The sequence below is a fragment of the Calonectris borealis genome, chromosome 1 (genome assembly GCF_964195595.1).
Source record: "Calonectris borealis chromosome 1, bCalBor7.hap1.2, whole genome shotgun sequence".
NCBI classification, from domain to species: Eukaryota; Metazoa; Chordata; class Aves; order Procellariiformes; family Procellariidae; genus Calonectris; species Calonectris borealis.
In genome coordinates this window covers 22991626-23007076 of record NC_134312.1, presented here as the reverse complement: position 1 = coordinate 23007076, position 15451 = coordinate 22991626, and the positions used below count along the sequence as shown (strand labels likewise).

Genomic DNA, 15451 nt, shown 5'->3' with positions numbered 1-15451 from the left:
GGGGAAATGAGGGTTGACTCCAACATGTAGGGGAGGATTTCTGGGAGGCAGTCAGTGTCCCAGGTTACTATATTCATGGCATCATTGGAGTGGTTGGTGACCTTGGTCCCTCCAGCTGGGTGAAGGGCAGTGTAAGACCTGAAGCTGCTTCTGCGGGTTTGCCCTTGACAGAGCCGTCCACGCCACAGCTGTGTGCCCACGCCAAGCGCGTGCGCGTGGTGGAAATAGTCAGCCGTTTCCTGTGCGATGTGTATGTTGCAATGAATACTGGTATATTTTTATGCAGTCGCTCAACTAAAAATACTTCTCAAGAAAAGATCATGTCATGGTTACAGTCGGGTAAGAGCTGTAATGGAGAACTGTTTTTATGATATGTTGCAGCTAATCACTTCGGATAAGCATGAGAGGAATCACGTACTGCTCACCACAAATAAGAACGTCTTATTTATTTGAAAGTGATTCCTTCTGCACTGTTAAAACCAGCAGTAGCATTAATTGCATGTAGACTACAGTGTATTTCATAGCAGGAATATATCAGTTCTGCCTGATTTTTGCTCTTAATTGAAGTAGTGAGGGAAAAAAATCATTAAAGGGAGACAATTCCTAATTCAGCCTCCTGTAGTTCAGCTATTAGCTGTCTCTGTTGCTACGCTGCAGACAGTTGCACTTTATGGCATTTCTTATATTACCTGGTTGCTGCTTCTCTGGATTGGGGAAAATACTGGCGTGTACCGTGACTCCCTTCGCCCTACCCATCGGGGCTTCCCTCGAAAGATGAGTCGGAGGACGGTCCACACCCACACCTCTTCTCAGTATGGAAACTGCGCTTAGCTGGCAGGCACTCTGGGAGGTTGGAGCTGTAGCATAGCACCCGTTGTGGAAAGCATCTATCCTGAAGTGTAGATGTTGCCTTGGAACGTCCTTGGAAGTGTTCTCAGTAGAGTCCATCTTCTCCTGCACAATGTTTGTCACCTCAAGCCTCCTTCTAAGTCATTGAACTGAAATACTGAATCTGACCAGTTTTGATAGCAGTCTTACATGTATTGGAAATTTTCCAAAGCCAGTTAGAGTGGATAGTATTTGTACTTCAAAAATAATTATGCAATGTACCCTGACCTAGCAAAAATGCATCTGTTTGGCTGTGTAGAATGACTTTGTTATAAAAAAGCTAATTATTTATAATGAAGTGGAATTATGTAGTACTCAACACTGCTTATGTTAGGAATATAGTTTATTTTCTTGAGTGTAGAGACTGCTTCCAGTCCCCAGTTAATTCTATTCTTGTATTTTAATAGACCATTATTAATTTTTAGAATTGTTTTTGTCTCATATCTTCTCTTAGCTCTAGCAATCTGAACTGCTAGTCAGAGTTTTTCAGTTAATTACAAAAGCAAGCTACATCTTCTATCCTATGCTTGAATCATGACTGGCCTATACATCCTCACAAAACAACTGTAAATTTGAATGGGGGCTTTTGTGTCCTGATATGTAAGTACATTTAGATCTTATGGCCAAGGTTTCCTCCCTAAAAGAGACATAAGACTTTATGGGAGTAGTTCAGTTACGTGCAAATTTCAGCTTTGAATAAATATAAAAAGTCTAACTCTACATGCTGGGAGATACAGAAGAAGATCAAAGGTTGTGAAGCACTTCCTTAGTTAAATAAAAGAAAACTGCAAAAATGTTTTTTAGCATATAACATACAAATTATATTCTTGCATGTAGCTGTTGTAATACAATTTTTTGCTCTTTGGAGGCTGACCTGACATTTCAGGGTCCTGTCATTTCAGAATTTGCCTATCTAACACAAAAAGCTGTTGTGGCCTCCTGGCTTGTAGGTGGCCAAACAGTAAGTGGGTCCCAGGGTGATGGGGAAAAAAGGAGAATCTAGAAAAAGCGGTTGTACATGTTTCTCTTCCCGCCAATCCCCCACAACTGTGCAATTACATTTTGAGATGCAGCCCAGGTCTAGGACATTCTTCCATGATACGATCGCTGTATCTCCACTGTATCTCCTTATTTTTCTGTTACCTTGGACATTATTAAGCTTTTAGATAAACTGAGGCAAATAATTCTACATCAGAACACAATTTTGTGAAAGGACAAGGACAAAATGTAGCGTTAAGCTTTAGTTTTTGTTTCTTGACTCTCGGAGTGAAATTATGCTGTCCCTGGTCGTACGATAACTCTGATATGATATGCACAAGAAAAGTGCAAATTTGCAGTTAGGAAATACTGATTGTCAGAAGGCAACTCCAGTCTATAAACAGAAAGCAAACTATAATACATTGAGAAGTGTGCATAAAAAATATCAAGGCGAGGATTTAACTGGGATCTCTCTTACACTGAAGGAGTTGAACTGACTTCCCCCACGTGCGTGCATGCGTTCAGGTGCAATGGGCAGGATGTGACCCTGCTCTGAGACTGGGCTTTTAAAGCCAGTTTATGCGGGCGCAGGACCATGCTGCCAGGCATAGTCCAACCCTTTTCCCCCATGTCCGTGCATGCAGCAGCTTCCCTTGCATCAGCTCCGGTGGCGATGAGGCTGTAGGCAAGTTGGAACAGTTCCTTGAATTGGTAATTAATTAATAAGCAATCAGTTTTCTTTTTCATAATGAGCTTTCTGGCTCCCTCATCTGATGCTCTCAACTGCTACATAGGAATCAGAAAAGTGACAGTGAAGGGTGCCTGAGGGGAAATCACTGCCCTTTCTGCAGTCTTGAAGTTACAAGTTATTTTTATTACAGTTACTGAAGCAAGTTAGGACAGTTAAGGTTGCTGAGTAGAAGGAGAGCTTATCCTTGAGGAGCTGAAGGGAATTTGCTCTCTCTTTCATAATTCCTGCATTATAAAAAGGATTTTCAAACTTGCTCTGAAAATTGCTTTCGAAATTCCAGCTGAAAAGTTGAAGATTGGAGTATGAGAATAATAGTTTCATGTGAAGATTGTTGTTGAAGAGGTATCACGTTAAGTACTAACAGGATACACTTGTTCCTGAGCCTAATGCATATGTAAATGAAAAGAAATCCTGAAGTTAATGCACAAAAATTTTCACTGTTGTTTTCTGGTTTTATGAAAATACAAACCCAAATTATATTTTATCTCCAACTCCAAATGTCACAAGCCTTAATATGGAAAAGGCCTAAAAAGCTGTGACTGAATAGATGGTACCACGTGTGGCTTTTGACCTATTACATAAAACTTCCATTTTTCTTCCACCCCACCTCCTGTGTTACTTGGAAGACATAATGTGTGTGGTATGTGTAGAATAAATTTGAAAGCTCTATATAAAAGTATATTTTGTTACTGCAAATACTTTTATTCCAGTAAATCTTCAGTACCCAAAGTTCCGAGGGGTAACTTCGGCCGTAATCCATTGTATTTTATGGTAAGAATAAGAATCTCTCCCTTGGCATCCTATTCCTGTTTTTAAATTGGTAGGTGATCAGCAGTTATGGGGAAGATAGGGAAATGTTGTTTCAAGTATGGCAATAAAGATAAGCCATAGCATTTTATATTCTTGATCTATGAATGAAAATATAATTTTCCTTTCTCTTAGTGCCAGGAATGATGAAACTATCCTGAAATGTTTTAAAATGTTTAATTACAGTGAGAGCATTACAAATACATCACTCTTGATATAGTAATGCACAGGTGCTCCTAGTAAAAATGTCTGCCCTGTCAATATATATGAAGCCTGATACACATGGCAACTAGCCCATGCAAAGCTACACATTCAAGTATTTGTGGATGGTGATGATTTATTTTGAATAGACTTTTCTTACCGAAGACCCCTTCTTGTTAGAAGCACGAACTTCCTGATAAACTATGAACTGACTGTCATTCCAGAAGTGGAATTTCCTTGCTATTGGCCACACCCTTTGGCATCACCTTTTAATGGTCCATACAGGTGTGCCTTTACGTTAGCCAATTTTGTAGAAATTGACAACAGGCCGTAACATTAATTTTTATTCTTGCTGCTGTACACATTGCTATATCTAGAGATAAGTATCTGAGCATCTTAGAAATAAACTGAATTGTGCATAATCCTTTAAAAAAAATTGCACTGAACTTGTGTTTCTTACAGAGGGTTGTTTTGTAGTTGACACAGTAGGTTGGGGAAAACACAGTGGGACTAAATAATGGTAATTCCCTGCTCTTTTTGCAGATTTTCAATGTGACCTAGAGGAAGCTGTCCCTTGTATGAAAACTCATAAAATAGAGATAATGATTCATCCTCACTTCAGAATATTATAGGAACACACTCGTGAATAATTGTGCCACCTGGGTTATCAGAGCAATGGATACCATCTAAGATGGGTGCTGTTCTTTTAGCCCTAAGAAGATACGACAGTCATTCCATTGCCAGGGAATTTTTGCATTGAATGTGACCAGTATCTTTTTAACCAATAATCGAAGAATTTACTGTTTTCTTTACTGGCTTTATAGCTTTTAGTGTTGCTATAGAAGTATCTAACATGGAAAAAAAAATGTAAAGCTCCTTGCTACTTCTGTCTTGATTTTTAAAACAAGAACAAGACACTTCAATGAGAAAAATATGCAAAAATAAACCAGTCTCTGCAGAATGCTCTGATTCTTTTATTTTCTGCATTTGTGAAGTCTGTATGAAATAGATAACTAGCTGTCTGATCAGGATGTTCTTTGTGCTTCCCCTACAGATTCTGGATTTTGGATTGGCGAGGCATACAGACAGTGAGATGACCGGTTACGTGGTTACAAGGTGGTACAGAGCCCCAGAAGTCATACTTAACTGGATGCATTATACGCAAACAGGTCAGCATCTCTTCAGAAAAGTCTTAACAGAGATGAAGCATTCACTGAATCAGGCAATATAGAAGCAAGTCTTTGTTTCTGAAGCGAATGAGAAATTGGAGGTGGAAATGATAATATAATTATGCAAAACTTCCTTGTAGATAAATTGCAGGCAATTGTTTGGTGGTTGTGAGTTTGGGGGCTTTTTTGTGTATTTTCTGAGAGTAACAGAAAGTGCCAAGGTGGTTGGAAAAAAGCGATATAAGTGTATACAGATGTGACAGTCTGGTCTATGTTCTTGTGTTCTGCACCGATTGTCATCTGCCTGCAAAGATGTGCTGATTGTAACTCCAACAGACAGGGGAACATGGCAGAAGGAGGGAATTCAAGTAATGCTAGGCTAACTATGGAAGTTTTTGAAAGCATTGAAAATTTACTTCCCACGTGCACCTGCGTGTTGCTGAGAAACTGATTCTGCATATTATCAGATTATCTCCAGTTTGCTAATTAGAAAGGCTGGTAGTTTTACCTATACTGTTCATCATACTTGGCAAGGCACTCATTTGTTTTGTAATAACAGGCTATAAAGGCAAATTTTACACTTCTTTAAAATATGCTTTAAATTAAACTTTATGTATATTTAAATGGACAGGTATTCAGCAATTCAATGTGACTATTGGTCTTTTTTTCAGTTGACATCTGGTCTGTGGGCTGTATAATGGCTGAGATGATAACAGGGAGGCCTCTGTTCAAAGGAAATGATCGTATCCTTCAGTGAATTTATGACACGTAAGAAGATGATGAGAGGTTCTTATGTGATACAGTAGGTCTGTTCAAAAACGGATGAGCATAAATTGAAATGAATAGTAAAATGGCTTGCACCTTTCTCATTAATTGGTTATTTGATATCTGTACCACTTTTGCACATCTGCAAATTAAAACTTGTATTACTGAACTTTTTCAATAGAGAAAGAGAGGTGATCTTTGAATCACGTCTCAAATCATCAGGTCATAGGTTCTGTGATGATAGAAAAGACCTATTTTGATTTTTTTAGTAATAGATTCCACAACTCCAGAACACGCACAGAAGATTCTGCTGTAGTTTATGGACTTACGTGCACATGCTAGTCCATTTCATGCTTTTTGAGACTTTTACCAAAAAATGTTATGTAAGTAACATCTAGTAAAATGTTTTAGATATACAGAAAACATCTAGTGCTATAATTTCATTGCTGAGGAATTAAGAAAATAGTTAAGATTAAGCCATACTTCAACCTCAAGTGATACTTCAATGGCAGTAGTAGTTGTGATAGTTAATAGAGGATGGTGTTGATAGAAGACAGCAAGAATTTCTTACTTTTTTTTCTGTTTCCAGAAAAAAATGTTTGTATGTTTGACAGCTCAGCCTAATCATTTTGCACTGCTTTTCCCCTTGTGGAGTTCCAGTCAATAAATTGCTTATCTGCAAATACTTGTTTACAGAATCACAGAATCCCAATTGTTTAATTTTAGTTATATTTGTATTTAAGTCCTTACATGTAAGAGTAGGACTTCGTTGCATGGATCGTATTATTCTTGTTTTGTGACGAAAAACACAAAAAAGGAAGATTGCATTCACCAAAAAAAAGTAAAATACATAAAATTATTTCAGCAGATTGTAAGTACACAATAGTTCTTAACAAGAAAATACTAAAATGCCTGCCAAAGAACAGCCGTTGACTAACAGCATTTCTCAACTAATGATAACCTTAAGCATTCTGGTACATAAATAAGGAAATGAATGAGTCATAGTTTTCAAGTTGCACTGTAAATCTAAGAGTGGAAAAGCTAGTATTTTAGTCATACTGGGTTTTGGAGATTTCAGAACTATTGACTGAATTTCTGCGTCCTGCATTACGAACGAAATGACCCCAGCATAATAGTCCTTGCTGGCCTTTGAGTGTATGAATCAGTACTACCTATTGGCAGGGAAATGCAGCCGTGGGTTCAACTGTGGGTAGGTGAATAAGAAAACAGCTAACTTAAGGGATTTTTGTTTTCGTATTATGAATAGGTTATCCTGCAAACTTGGTGTGGGATTTTATTTCTTTACTTATTTCATCAGCATTACTCACTATTGCCTTTTTCTGCAGAGGTTGGTGGAATCTTCATGTGCCCTGAGCTCTGATCTAGCTTCTAGCTTTTCATCTGCTGCTCTTACCAGAGTAGCAAATGAGTCATAAAGCTGTTCTCTGCAGCATTAGCCTCCTGTAAATACGGTGTTTCTTCTTTGAAACAGCTAATATTGTTGCTGATTAATCTGTGCTGGTTTAGGACACAGAAAACTAGGGATGCCTTACCCCGATGTCTCCCAACATCTCAGCATCTAGAATCGAGCTAAGCATGTGGGAAATGAGGAGGAGAGGGATTAATTTTTTTCCTCTTGAAGTTTCTCAATGTGGAGAAGAACTAACACAGACTGGTTTCCTCTCATTTGTGTTCTGTTCATCGTACCACCTGGTGTTCCCTGTGACTTTTCCTGCCTGTACATCACGGAAGTATTGGATAGACCAGGGCGATGCATGTAGTCTGTGTGTTGATTGTTCAGATACTCCAATGCTTTTGGACTGATTTTGACCAAAAATAAGAGGAGGCCTGATGATATTAGAGGAGTTTGGAGATGATTCAATTATGTGTTCCCAAGTTATAGGATATTTTATTTCAGGTGCTTTCAGTGTCTTTGCCTTTTGCAAGAAAAACGGAAAACTTTCATCTCATGCTTTGTAAATCTTCTGTTCAGTCGTTGCACTGTGATTTTACTTTACTCTCCAATAGCGAAGAAACTCACAATTTTTGCAAGGTGTTTAGTTTCATGGTGAAAGACTTTGTTCCTTATTTCTGGTATTCAGATCTGGACCAGCTCACAGAAATAATGAAAATAACGGGTACACCAACTCAAGATTTTGTTCAAAAACTGCAGAGTCAAGATGTGAGTATTCTGCTTTGTCAGTTGGTTTTACATGTCTTAATTTTACTTAAGCCATGCTCAGTCCTTAGACTGGCTGAGATAATATGTATTGACTACTGAAATGACCCCTGATGGTACATCTCTGTCTTGAAGTGCTTTGCACACCCAGAATAGCTCCTGGAGATTAAGGGGGCGCAGAAAATGATCAGGACTTGAAAAATCTATATATTTAAATACTTCAAAGTTTCCAGTGTGTACCATATAAATAGTTGAGCTGATGCATTAGTACCTTTATTGGAAACATACTGCAAACATGAACCTATTCAGAAAACCCAATTGTTCTGCAGATGTCACTGACTTTGTCTTTCCTATTCTTCCTGTCCTGTCCTTCTAGAATCCTTAAGCCCCTACTATAAAAAAAACTAAAATTAATCATTAGACTAACTATACAATTTAAATACTAATGAATTACTGTATAAGGTTCACTTCTAGAGATTCCTGTAAACTCACTATGATATCCTTTCAAATGATGTATACATATTTATTCTAATTAATATATTAAATATTGAGCACTAATAATAAAAGCTTTACATTATCATTTCTTAATCACAGTTTTAAGGCTTAATTTAAAAAAAAGAAAGTTCCTTTAAACAAGAAGGTGAATATAATCAGGGTTTATGACCCAAAAACCCCTCCATTTGTATAATGTGCTATCAAAGCATTGGTGAGTTACCTATTAAGCATATAGGTAATGTCACATTACAAATGCGGCAAAAGTCTAATTTAATATTCATGTTTCTTTTAAGGCAAAAAATTATATCAGAAGCCTCCCAAAAGTCCAGAAAAAAGATTTTGCATCCATCTTGAAGTATGCGAATCCTTTGGGTAAGACAGTTTGTGTCTTGTTCTCATGTTTGCATTGGAGGCAGCAGCAGTATCAGTCATGTGATAGGTTATGTGATGGTTCTCGTGCTTTTCTATCTCTTGCTTTCCATAATTCATAACTTTGATTGTAGTGGCTGAACTTTGCCAAGTTTAGACCCTGCCAGGAATCAGATGTTTCTTAGAAGAGTTGAAAAGGAAGTATTTTGTGTTGTAGGCTCCGATCCAGCATCTGCTTAATGGTTTTATTGAAGCAGCTTTCTCAAGAGCCCTGGGAAATTAAACATATGTAATAAATTTTTCTGGGTATTATATTTGAAATATAATTCTGAAAACTCAATCTCATCTACAGTAGAAATGCAAGCAAATAGAAAGCTGACGTTTTAGTCATGGAATGAATACATCCTGAGAAACATCTGTGCATTCCTGAGAAGCACTGGCTTGGATTTGATAGATATAAACAGCCAGAAGAGCATACCAAGTGTGCATAACTGTGACATGACCCGAGGCAGACAGAGCTCTGAGATGGCTCTGCCCAAGCCTTATCTATTCCCCAATGATCTGGACTCTCACAAAGCCAGTTTTATTAGAATATAAATTAGGATAATTGAATCTTCTCAATTTAAGAAGTTAAAATTACATGTTCAGATGCAGTAGAAGTAAACATGATTAATAAGCAGCTCTTACCCTGACCTTCTCAGCTACAGCAAACCACATTTCCATTTAGTTTTCAGTACGTTTCTTCCTATCACCTCTGTGGCCATCTGGCTGCTCCTTATGTAGAGAACAACAGCTTATGGTCTGGGAGAGAGGGTTGGAGAGAATCCACGATGTGGCAAGCAGGAGTTGCAGCATCCTGTCCCGCGCTGCTGCCTCCTCTTCCTTTCAGCTGCTCCACCCAACCCAGGAACATTCTTTCAGGATAGAAAAACAGAGAATAAACAAATCATTCATCTTATGTGTTTACACTAGCCCATTTTGACAGTCTAACAGTGGACCTGATCAAAATCCACTGGAGAGGAACATACAAGATTTTTATGGATTGTTTTGGCTGAGGTCAAAAACACATAGCAGATAAAGTCAGTGCTGAGATTCTGAGCATGGACAACTGTCTTGTCTTAGCAAACTTCAGAGTGTACTTGGGCTTGGATTTGGTCACACAGAGCAATTCTCATTAGCTCTACACCCACCTGTTCATTCTGCGGCTGTCAGGTCGTGATGTACCTTAGAACCACTACACAGTGATGGCAGCAGTGAAAGACATCTGGGAAAGCCCCAAGCACAGCGGTGCTGGAGCAGAGAAGTCATCAGCTGAGGTGATGTGGCAGCTGTATTTCATACAGAAGCAAGGGAGCATCTCTGCGTTGCATCAGGCTTTGTACACATCCCAGCTTGCTCACAACGCTATTTTGTCATGCAGAGGGGCCCCACTGGCTATAGAATGAACACCCAATGATTCTGCTTTATAACTCTGTGTATTTATTTGAAATATCTCCAGAGCAACATTATTGTGTACAAGCTGGAATCAGTGGCATGAGTGCAGTTTGTTTTCTGTTCAATAGCTGTAAACCTTTTGGAGAAGATGCTGGTGCTGGATGCAGAGAAGCGAGTCACAGCAGCTGAGGCTTTGATGCATCCTTACTTTGAACCAATTCACGATCCTGAGGAAGAAATTGAAGCTGAGAAATATGACGACACATTTGATAACATGGATCTTCCGCTGGATGAGTGGAAGCGTGAGTTTAGTTTTGTGATGTTTTAAAAAACGACCAGATAGAAAGGCCATCCAGAAATAGGAATATTCCCCTTTACAAATTACTTTCTCTGCTTTTGATGGAACAGAGTAAGTAGACAGCATTAAGATAGAGAAACACTATTAATAAGGCAGTGTTCCTCCTATCAAGTCCTCCTGGAATGATCCCCAAAGGTTTCTTCGCTGCTTCCTGACAGAGGCTCTTCTTCCTTCTCCTCCTTCTCCTCCTTCTCCTCCTTCTCCTCCTTCTCCTTCTTCATGTGTCTGTCCTCCCATCTTCTGCAATGTAGGAAAGAAACCTTTTCTTTCTGTAACATGTTCCTTCCAGTGGATGGGATAGGCGAACAGATTCCTCAACTGTTGGCTCTATAGGACTGCAACGGTTGCTGGTCTTAATTTTAAGTTAGGTTCTCTCAGGGAGAGAAAACACACCTATCTCATTTAACGACAGAGGTTTGTATTTTGGCTTTTAAGTGAGGACTTGACTTTTAAAGCTGATGTGCTCAGTAGCTCTTTCTGAGGCTATTGCCCCCTATACTGTAAAGTCAATGCTCGCATCCCTTTGAAAGCACCTATAACATTTCAGTATTGGGCTACTTCTTCAAATCTGAAATGGTGAAAAAACGATCCTTGATTCCCTTACTTTTTGTGCTCTTTCTCTCTCTTCCTGACCTAGATCAGAGCCTAACCATGCTGTGGGTCGCACCTAGCTCGTGTCTGTGCAGCTCCTTTTCTGATTAGACCAGCAACGCTATGTTTATTCTGTTGTTTTCCAGGCATTACGTATAAAGAGATACTGAACTTCAAGCCACCACAGACATCGGAGTCAAAGGAGACAGCAGTGTAATTGTATGCCTCGGTCTTTTCAGAACTCAAAAGAAAGCAGGAAAGTTGTAAATGTTTGTGATATTTCAGGTGTATAAAACTTTTATAAATAAACTGGATGTAATCTGTTTCATCTGCACTGCAAGAACGAACAATGTCTTTTACTCTGCGTGTGGAAGTTGGTGCCTTTGGAAGTAGCATTTCAAAACTGTCCAGAAACTTATTCTTGCCTACAAGTTCTTCCTTCTGCACGAAAAGATTCAGACTGTGATAACCTGGTGCCATCCTCAAAAGAGCAGGTAGGACTAATTCTTCAAATCAGAGATCAGAAGAGTACAAGTTACCACCCTAAGCAAGCTGAGACACAAAGCATGTCAGAGATGTGCCATGACTGCTCTCCAAGGCCATTGAACTGTCTTGAATGCAGGAAGTATTCGTGTGACTTCCTCTGGAATATTTCACCTTGGTAAGATGCCCGGGGAGGCTAATCAGCTTCTGCTACCTCAGCTAGTGCAGCAGAGACACAGCCCGAATAAATGCCTATGTCCCCTGTCCTTTGTGAGTGGAGGAGAATCTGAGCTCCAGCCATTTCTGACAGAGCTGGGCAAGAGGCAAGAAGCAGAGAAGTGTCGATGTCCTAGATTTTTTCAAAGTAACCAGCGTAGCAGGACAAGATTTGACAAATGCACGAGATGAACAGTCTCTAGACAAACAATCGCTGTCAAGGGGTATAATATTTTCCTCTGAATACAGTGCAGTCTCTTTGTGTAATAGACTAGGGATCAAGGATTTCCAGGGAGAAATTCTTAAGACTTTCTAAAATTTTGTAATCTCTCTGGCATCTTAGTATTGAAATGATCACTGAAAAGTACATCTTCTCAGAGGACGTACTGGTTATAGAATCAGCGGTGCTGATTTTAGAAATAAAGCTGCATGCGGGTCACATTATAGAAAATAAAGTGAGGATAAAAATGCTACGCTGCAGCTGTTCATTGGGAATACCTGCAGCAAACTGATTTGTTCACAGTGTATAGAGGTGGTGTTGCCAGGTGCAGAGTAACAGCTGTTCCTTTTTTTAGCCTTTTGAACTCGTCTTACCTGGGGGGAAACCCTCAGACCTTCTGTTGGGAGGTGCCTTACCAGAGGGAGTCAGCTTCCTGATGGATATTGGTTAGACACTTCGTGAGTTCCTCTTACTGTCTGGGTTCATTTATTGTATTTTCCTAGGTGCTTAGTTTGTAATAATCTCTCAGAGGTAGGAAGAAGAAATTGGCAAACTTTTGGTGAAGAATTTCTCTGTGAGACTGCTTGTCCTTGTTAAAGGTAATCTCTTTACAGTTGACTGTTTGAATGTGGATTATTCCCAATGCAATATGCTGTTATGTGTGGCTACTGAGTGAAACACTTGTGAAGAAAGACATTTGATCTTAGCAGGTAATAACTGAAAAAGAAGTAAGAAATTACTTGGGGTTTTTTGCTTTAATAACCAATTTAAACCAGAAGTTTAATCAAGGCACAGTTGTTCTGTTTCTTTTAATGAATGTTTAAGTTAAACACCTGTAAATATTGGCATTTGTTTAAAAATTGTGATAGGCATTGATTAGCTGAGATGGGCACCTAGACAGACTAAATGGTAAAAGAAACCTTTAATTATTGATGTATTTGACAAGTCATTAAAAACTATAGTTTCAGGAATGCATGCAAAAAAAGCAGATAATGTAATTTGAAACAAAACATTTTTCCACACTAGAAGTTACTGAAGAAGGCACACTTAAGAGTCATACCCCATTCTGCACTATTGACTTTTTGCTTGGACTACACTTCTATGTTGAATAGGAACTGGAACTTTATTTTTTATTGAATAGATGTTTTCTCTTTAGGATCATGCCCTGTGGTCCTCTTAAAAGTCATGGGAGAAAAGTGCCTGTTGGAATTGGTGGTTTTGATAGAGGCAGTCAAGGGCAATGGAAGATGTCACAAACTTCTTTGAAAATGCTCCCTCTGTATTTTAAATGGAAATTCAACATCCTAAATTCTAGCAAATGTCTAAAGTCTTGAGATAATGCAAATGGCTCAAATGTTACACTTCAAGGGAGCATGTTTCTTCATTGAAAAACTGGTTTGCATTTTCTTTGTAAATGCCAGCACTTCAATGGGCATTTTTACTTCCCCCAGCTTTAGCTTTAGTGAAGTCAAGCCCTAAAAACCTCCATTGGCTGAGGTGAACATTTCCCTCTCTTAATCTTGACATAGTATTGGAGAAGCAGCTGGCCCACATCAGAAAGACATAAGAAGATAATGTTAGTTTTTTCTAGATATTGGGGGAATACAGAACTCTTAAAAAAACTGAAGAGAAGACCTTGATGCATGTGCCAGCAAAGACAGAAGTACTGCTGTGCTGTCTAGTCAGCAGTCTGTAAGGTGAAATAACAAACGTGGAAAGTTTGTCACATCTTGGCAAGATGTTTCTGCTAAGAGATTGAAATCTGCAGAAATGGCTCCAAACAGCAATAGAGATTATTAGTATAAATAGCTCATTAAAAGAAATGCAAGGTGAAAGCAGAAATATTTTGCATAGGAGGCAGCTGCTGCTTCAAAGGGAGAGACAGCATTTCCTAAGTTTTTATTTGCTATTTCTACTGGTGCTAAGCAACTCAGGAATAAGAACCCAGTTTCTGTTCGCCTTAAAGAGGGATGTAAATACATTCTGCATGTACTTGAAATGTATTGTGAAAAATAAAGGTTGGAGGTTTGTTTTTTACACAATAATGGTCTTATTTTCCCCATATGTATTCCCAAATGTATAATCACTCCTGAAAATAGTGGTTTGGGTATAAGGGAACTGTATGAAACCTAATATTGTAGGTACATTTCATGTAATAGGAGCTGCTGATGTAGTTTATTTGGAAGCCAGTCAGACCACAGATCTTAACCTTTCTCCCATTTTCCAAACTTTAAGTCAGCTACAGAGCTGATCTGATTGTCCTACTGCCACCTAATTATTTCTTACAGCATCTTGAGATTTTACCAGACATCTCTGCTTTGTTCTGAAAGACAGGATTTCAGTCCTTAAATGCAGTTGCATTCCTCAGCCTGATTTTAAAACCCAAAGTCAGATTGACAGTCATCAAGCATATACATCTTTGAGCTGGACAGGGAAGTTTGACTGAGAGTTCTAGTAGGATATATGGGACCTTTGCCCTGAAAACCCACGAGCCCCCTGACTGTTTTAGCGTAAGATTGTTCCCTTAAGTATTAGTCTTCATTGCATTAAAGAGTCATCGTTCATGTTGAGTTTTGATAATGTGGTGGTGTGGGCCAGATGTGGCTCACAATTTCACTTCTTGGTTATTTTCTGGGTTTTTTACACTGAGGCGAGCGCTAATATTTGTCCTGCAAAATGTGTTCAGAAGATCCACTTTGTTCTTGATTCAGAACTACGAGGCGTATGAGCTGGGTGATTCTTTGAGCTACCTAGTTTCTGATCTGCTGGTCAAATGCAAATATCTGATGCTTCTGGTCTGCTTCAGCTAAGGTTGTCAAAGAATGAAGCATCTGTTAGATGCTATCATTCACTGGATCTTGATATGAAATACTCCTGTAGAGCTTTAGATGGTCCCTGCAGGTACCAGAGGAAGAACAGGGATTCATAATGCCTGCTGTCTCTGCTGAGTAATTCTCCATGTCCTGAATACACTGTAGGGCAACTTGTGTAGGTCAAATAATACCAGAAGCAGTTTCATGTACTACAGCACTTAAAATACCCTCCTAAGTGTTTTTAAGAATTCAGAAGCATGAGTTGGAGAAAGATCAAGGGAGAAGGACTTCCATCATACAGACACTCTTTGAAGCTTCATGGACTACCAGTTAATGAGCAGCTCTTGTGCACAGATTATTTGCAGCCCTCTGGGATAGTAACATAATGATCTAAAAACTGCATCGCCACCTAGCAACCACATGCCCCTCTCAGGCACGGGAACGATGCATGCTTTTTAGCTACCAGGAACAGCATCCCTCTGCAAGGAGGTAAGTGGGGACAAAGTAATTTAAGGATTCGTTATTTTTGTCTGCTGCTATCCTGCTCTGCAAACAGAGCTCCTTTACGCGTAACCTCATTATGTTTCCATGCTGGAGTTTTCACTTCACTCCAAGGTCTGCTTCATCAGTAAGTGATACGGTGCATTCCCCAGCTAAGTTTGAGTGATGCAGGCATGCAACTCTTACGCCTTTCATTGACATATTTTGAATGTGCTGTTATCTTTGAGAGGCAA

The 15451-nt window shown here is 39.1% G+C and overlaps 1 protein-coding gene across 1 annotated transcript in view; it reads left to right on the top strand.

The window, feature by feature from the left end:
* MAPK12 (mitogen-activated protein kinase 12) overlaps positions 1-13942 on the top strand; it is a 40760-nt gene extending 26818 nt beyond the window's left edge. Inside the window, exons 7-12 of the mRNA XM_075146608.1 lie at positions 4680-4794; positions 5466-5537; positions 7662-7741; positions 8527-8605; positions 10165-10338; positions 11132-13942. Coding sequence (XP_075002709.1) covers positions 4680-4794; positions 5466-5537; positions 7662-7741; positions 8527-8605; positions 10165-10338; positions 11132-11202 — 591 coding nt within the window. The 3' untranslated portion in view covers positions 11203-13942. The remainder of the gene's footprint in view (positions 1-4679; positions 4795-5465; positions 5538-7661; positions 7742-8526; positions 8606-10164; positions 10339-11131) is intronic.
* Positions 13943-15451: the final 1509 nt, after the last annotated feature.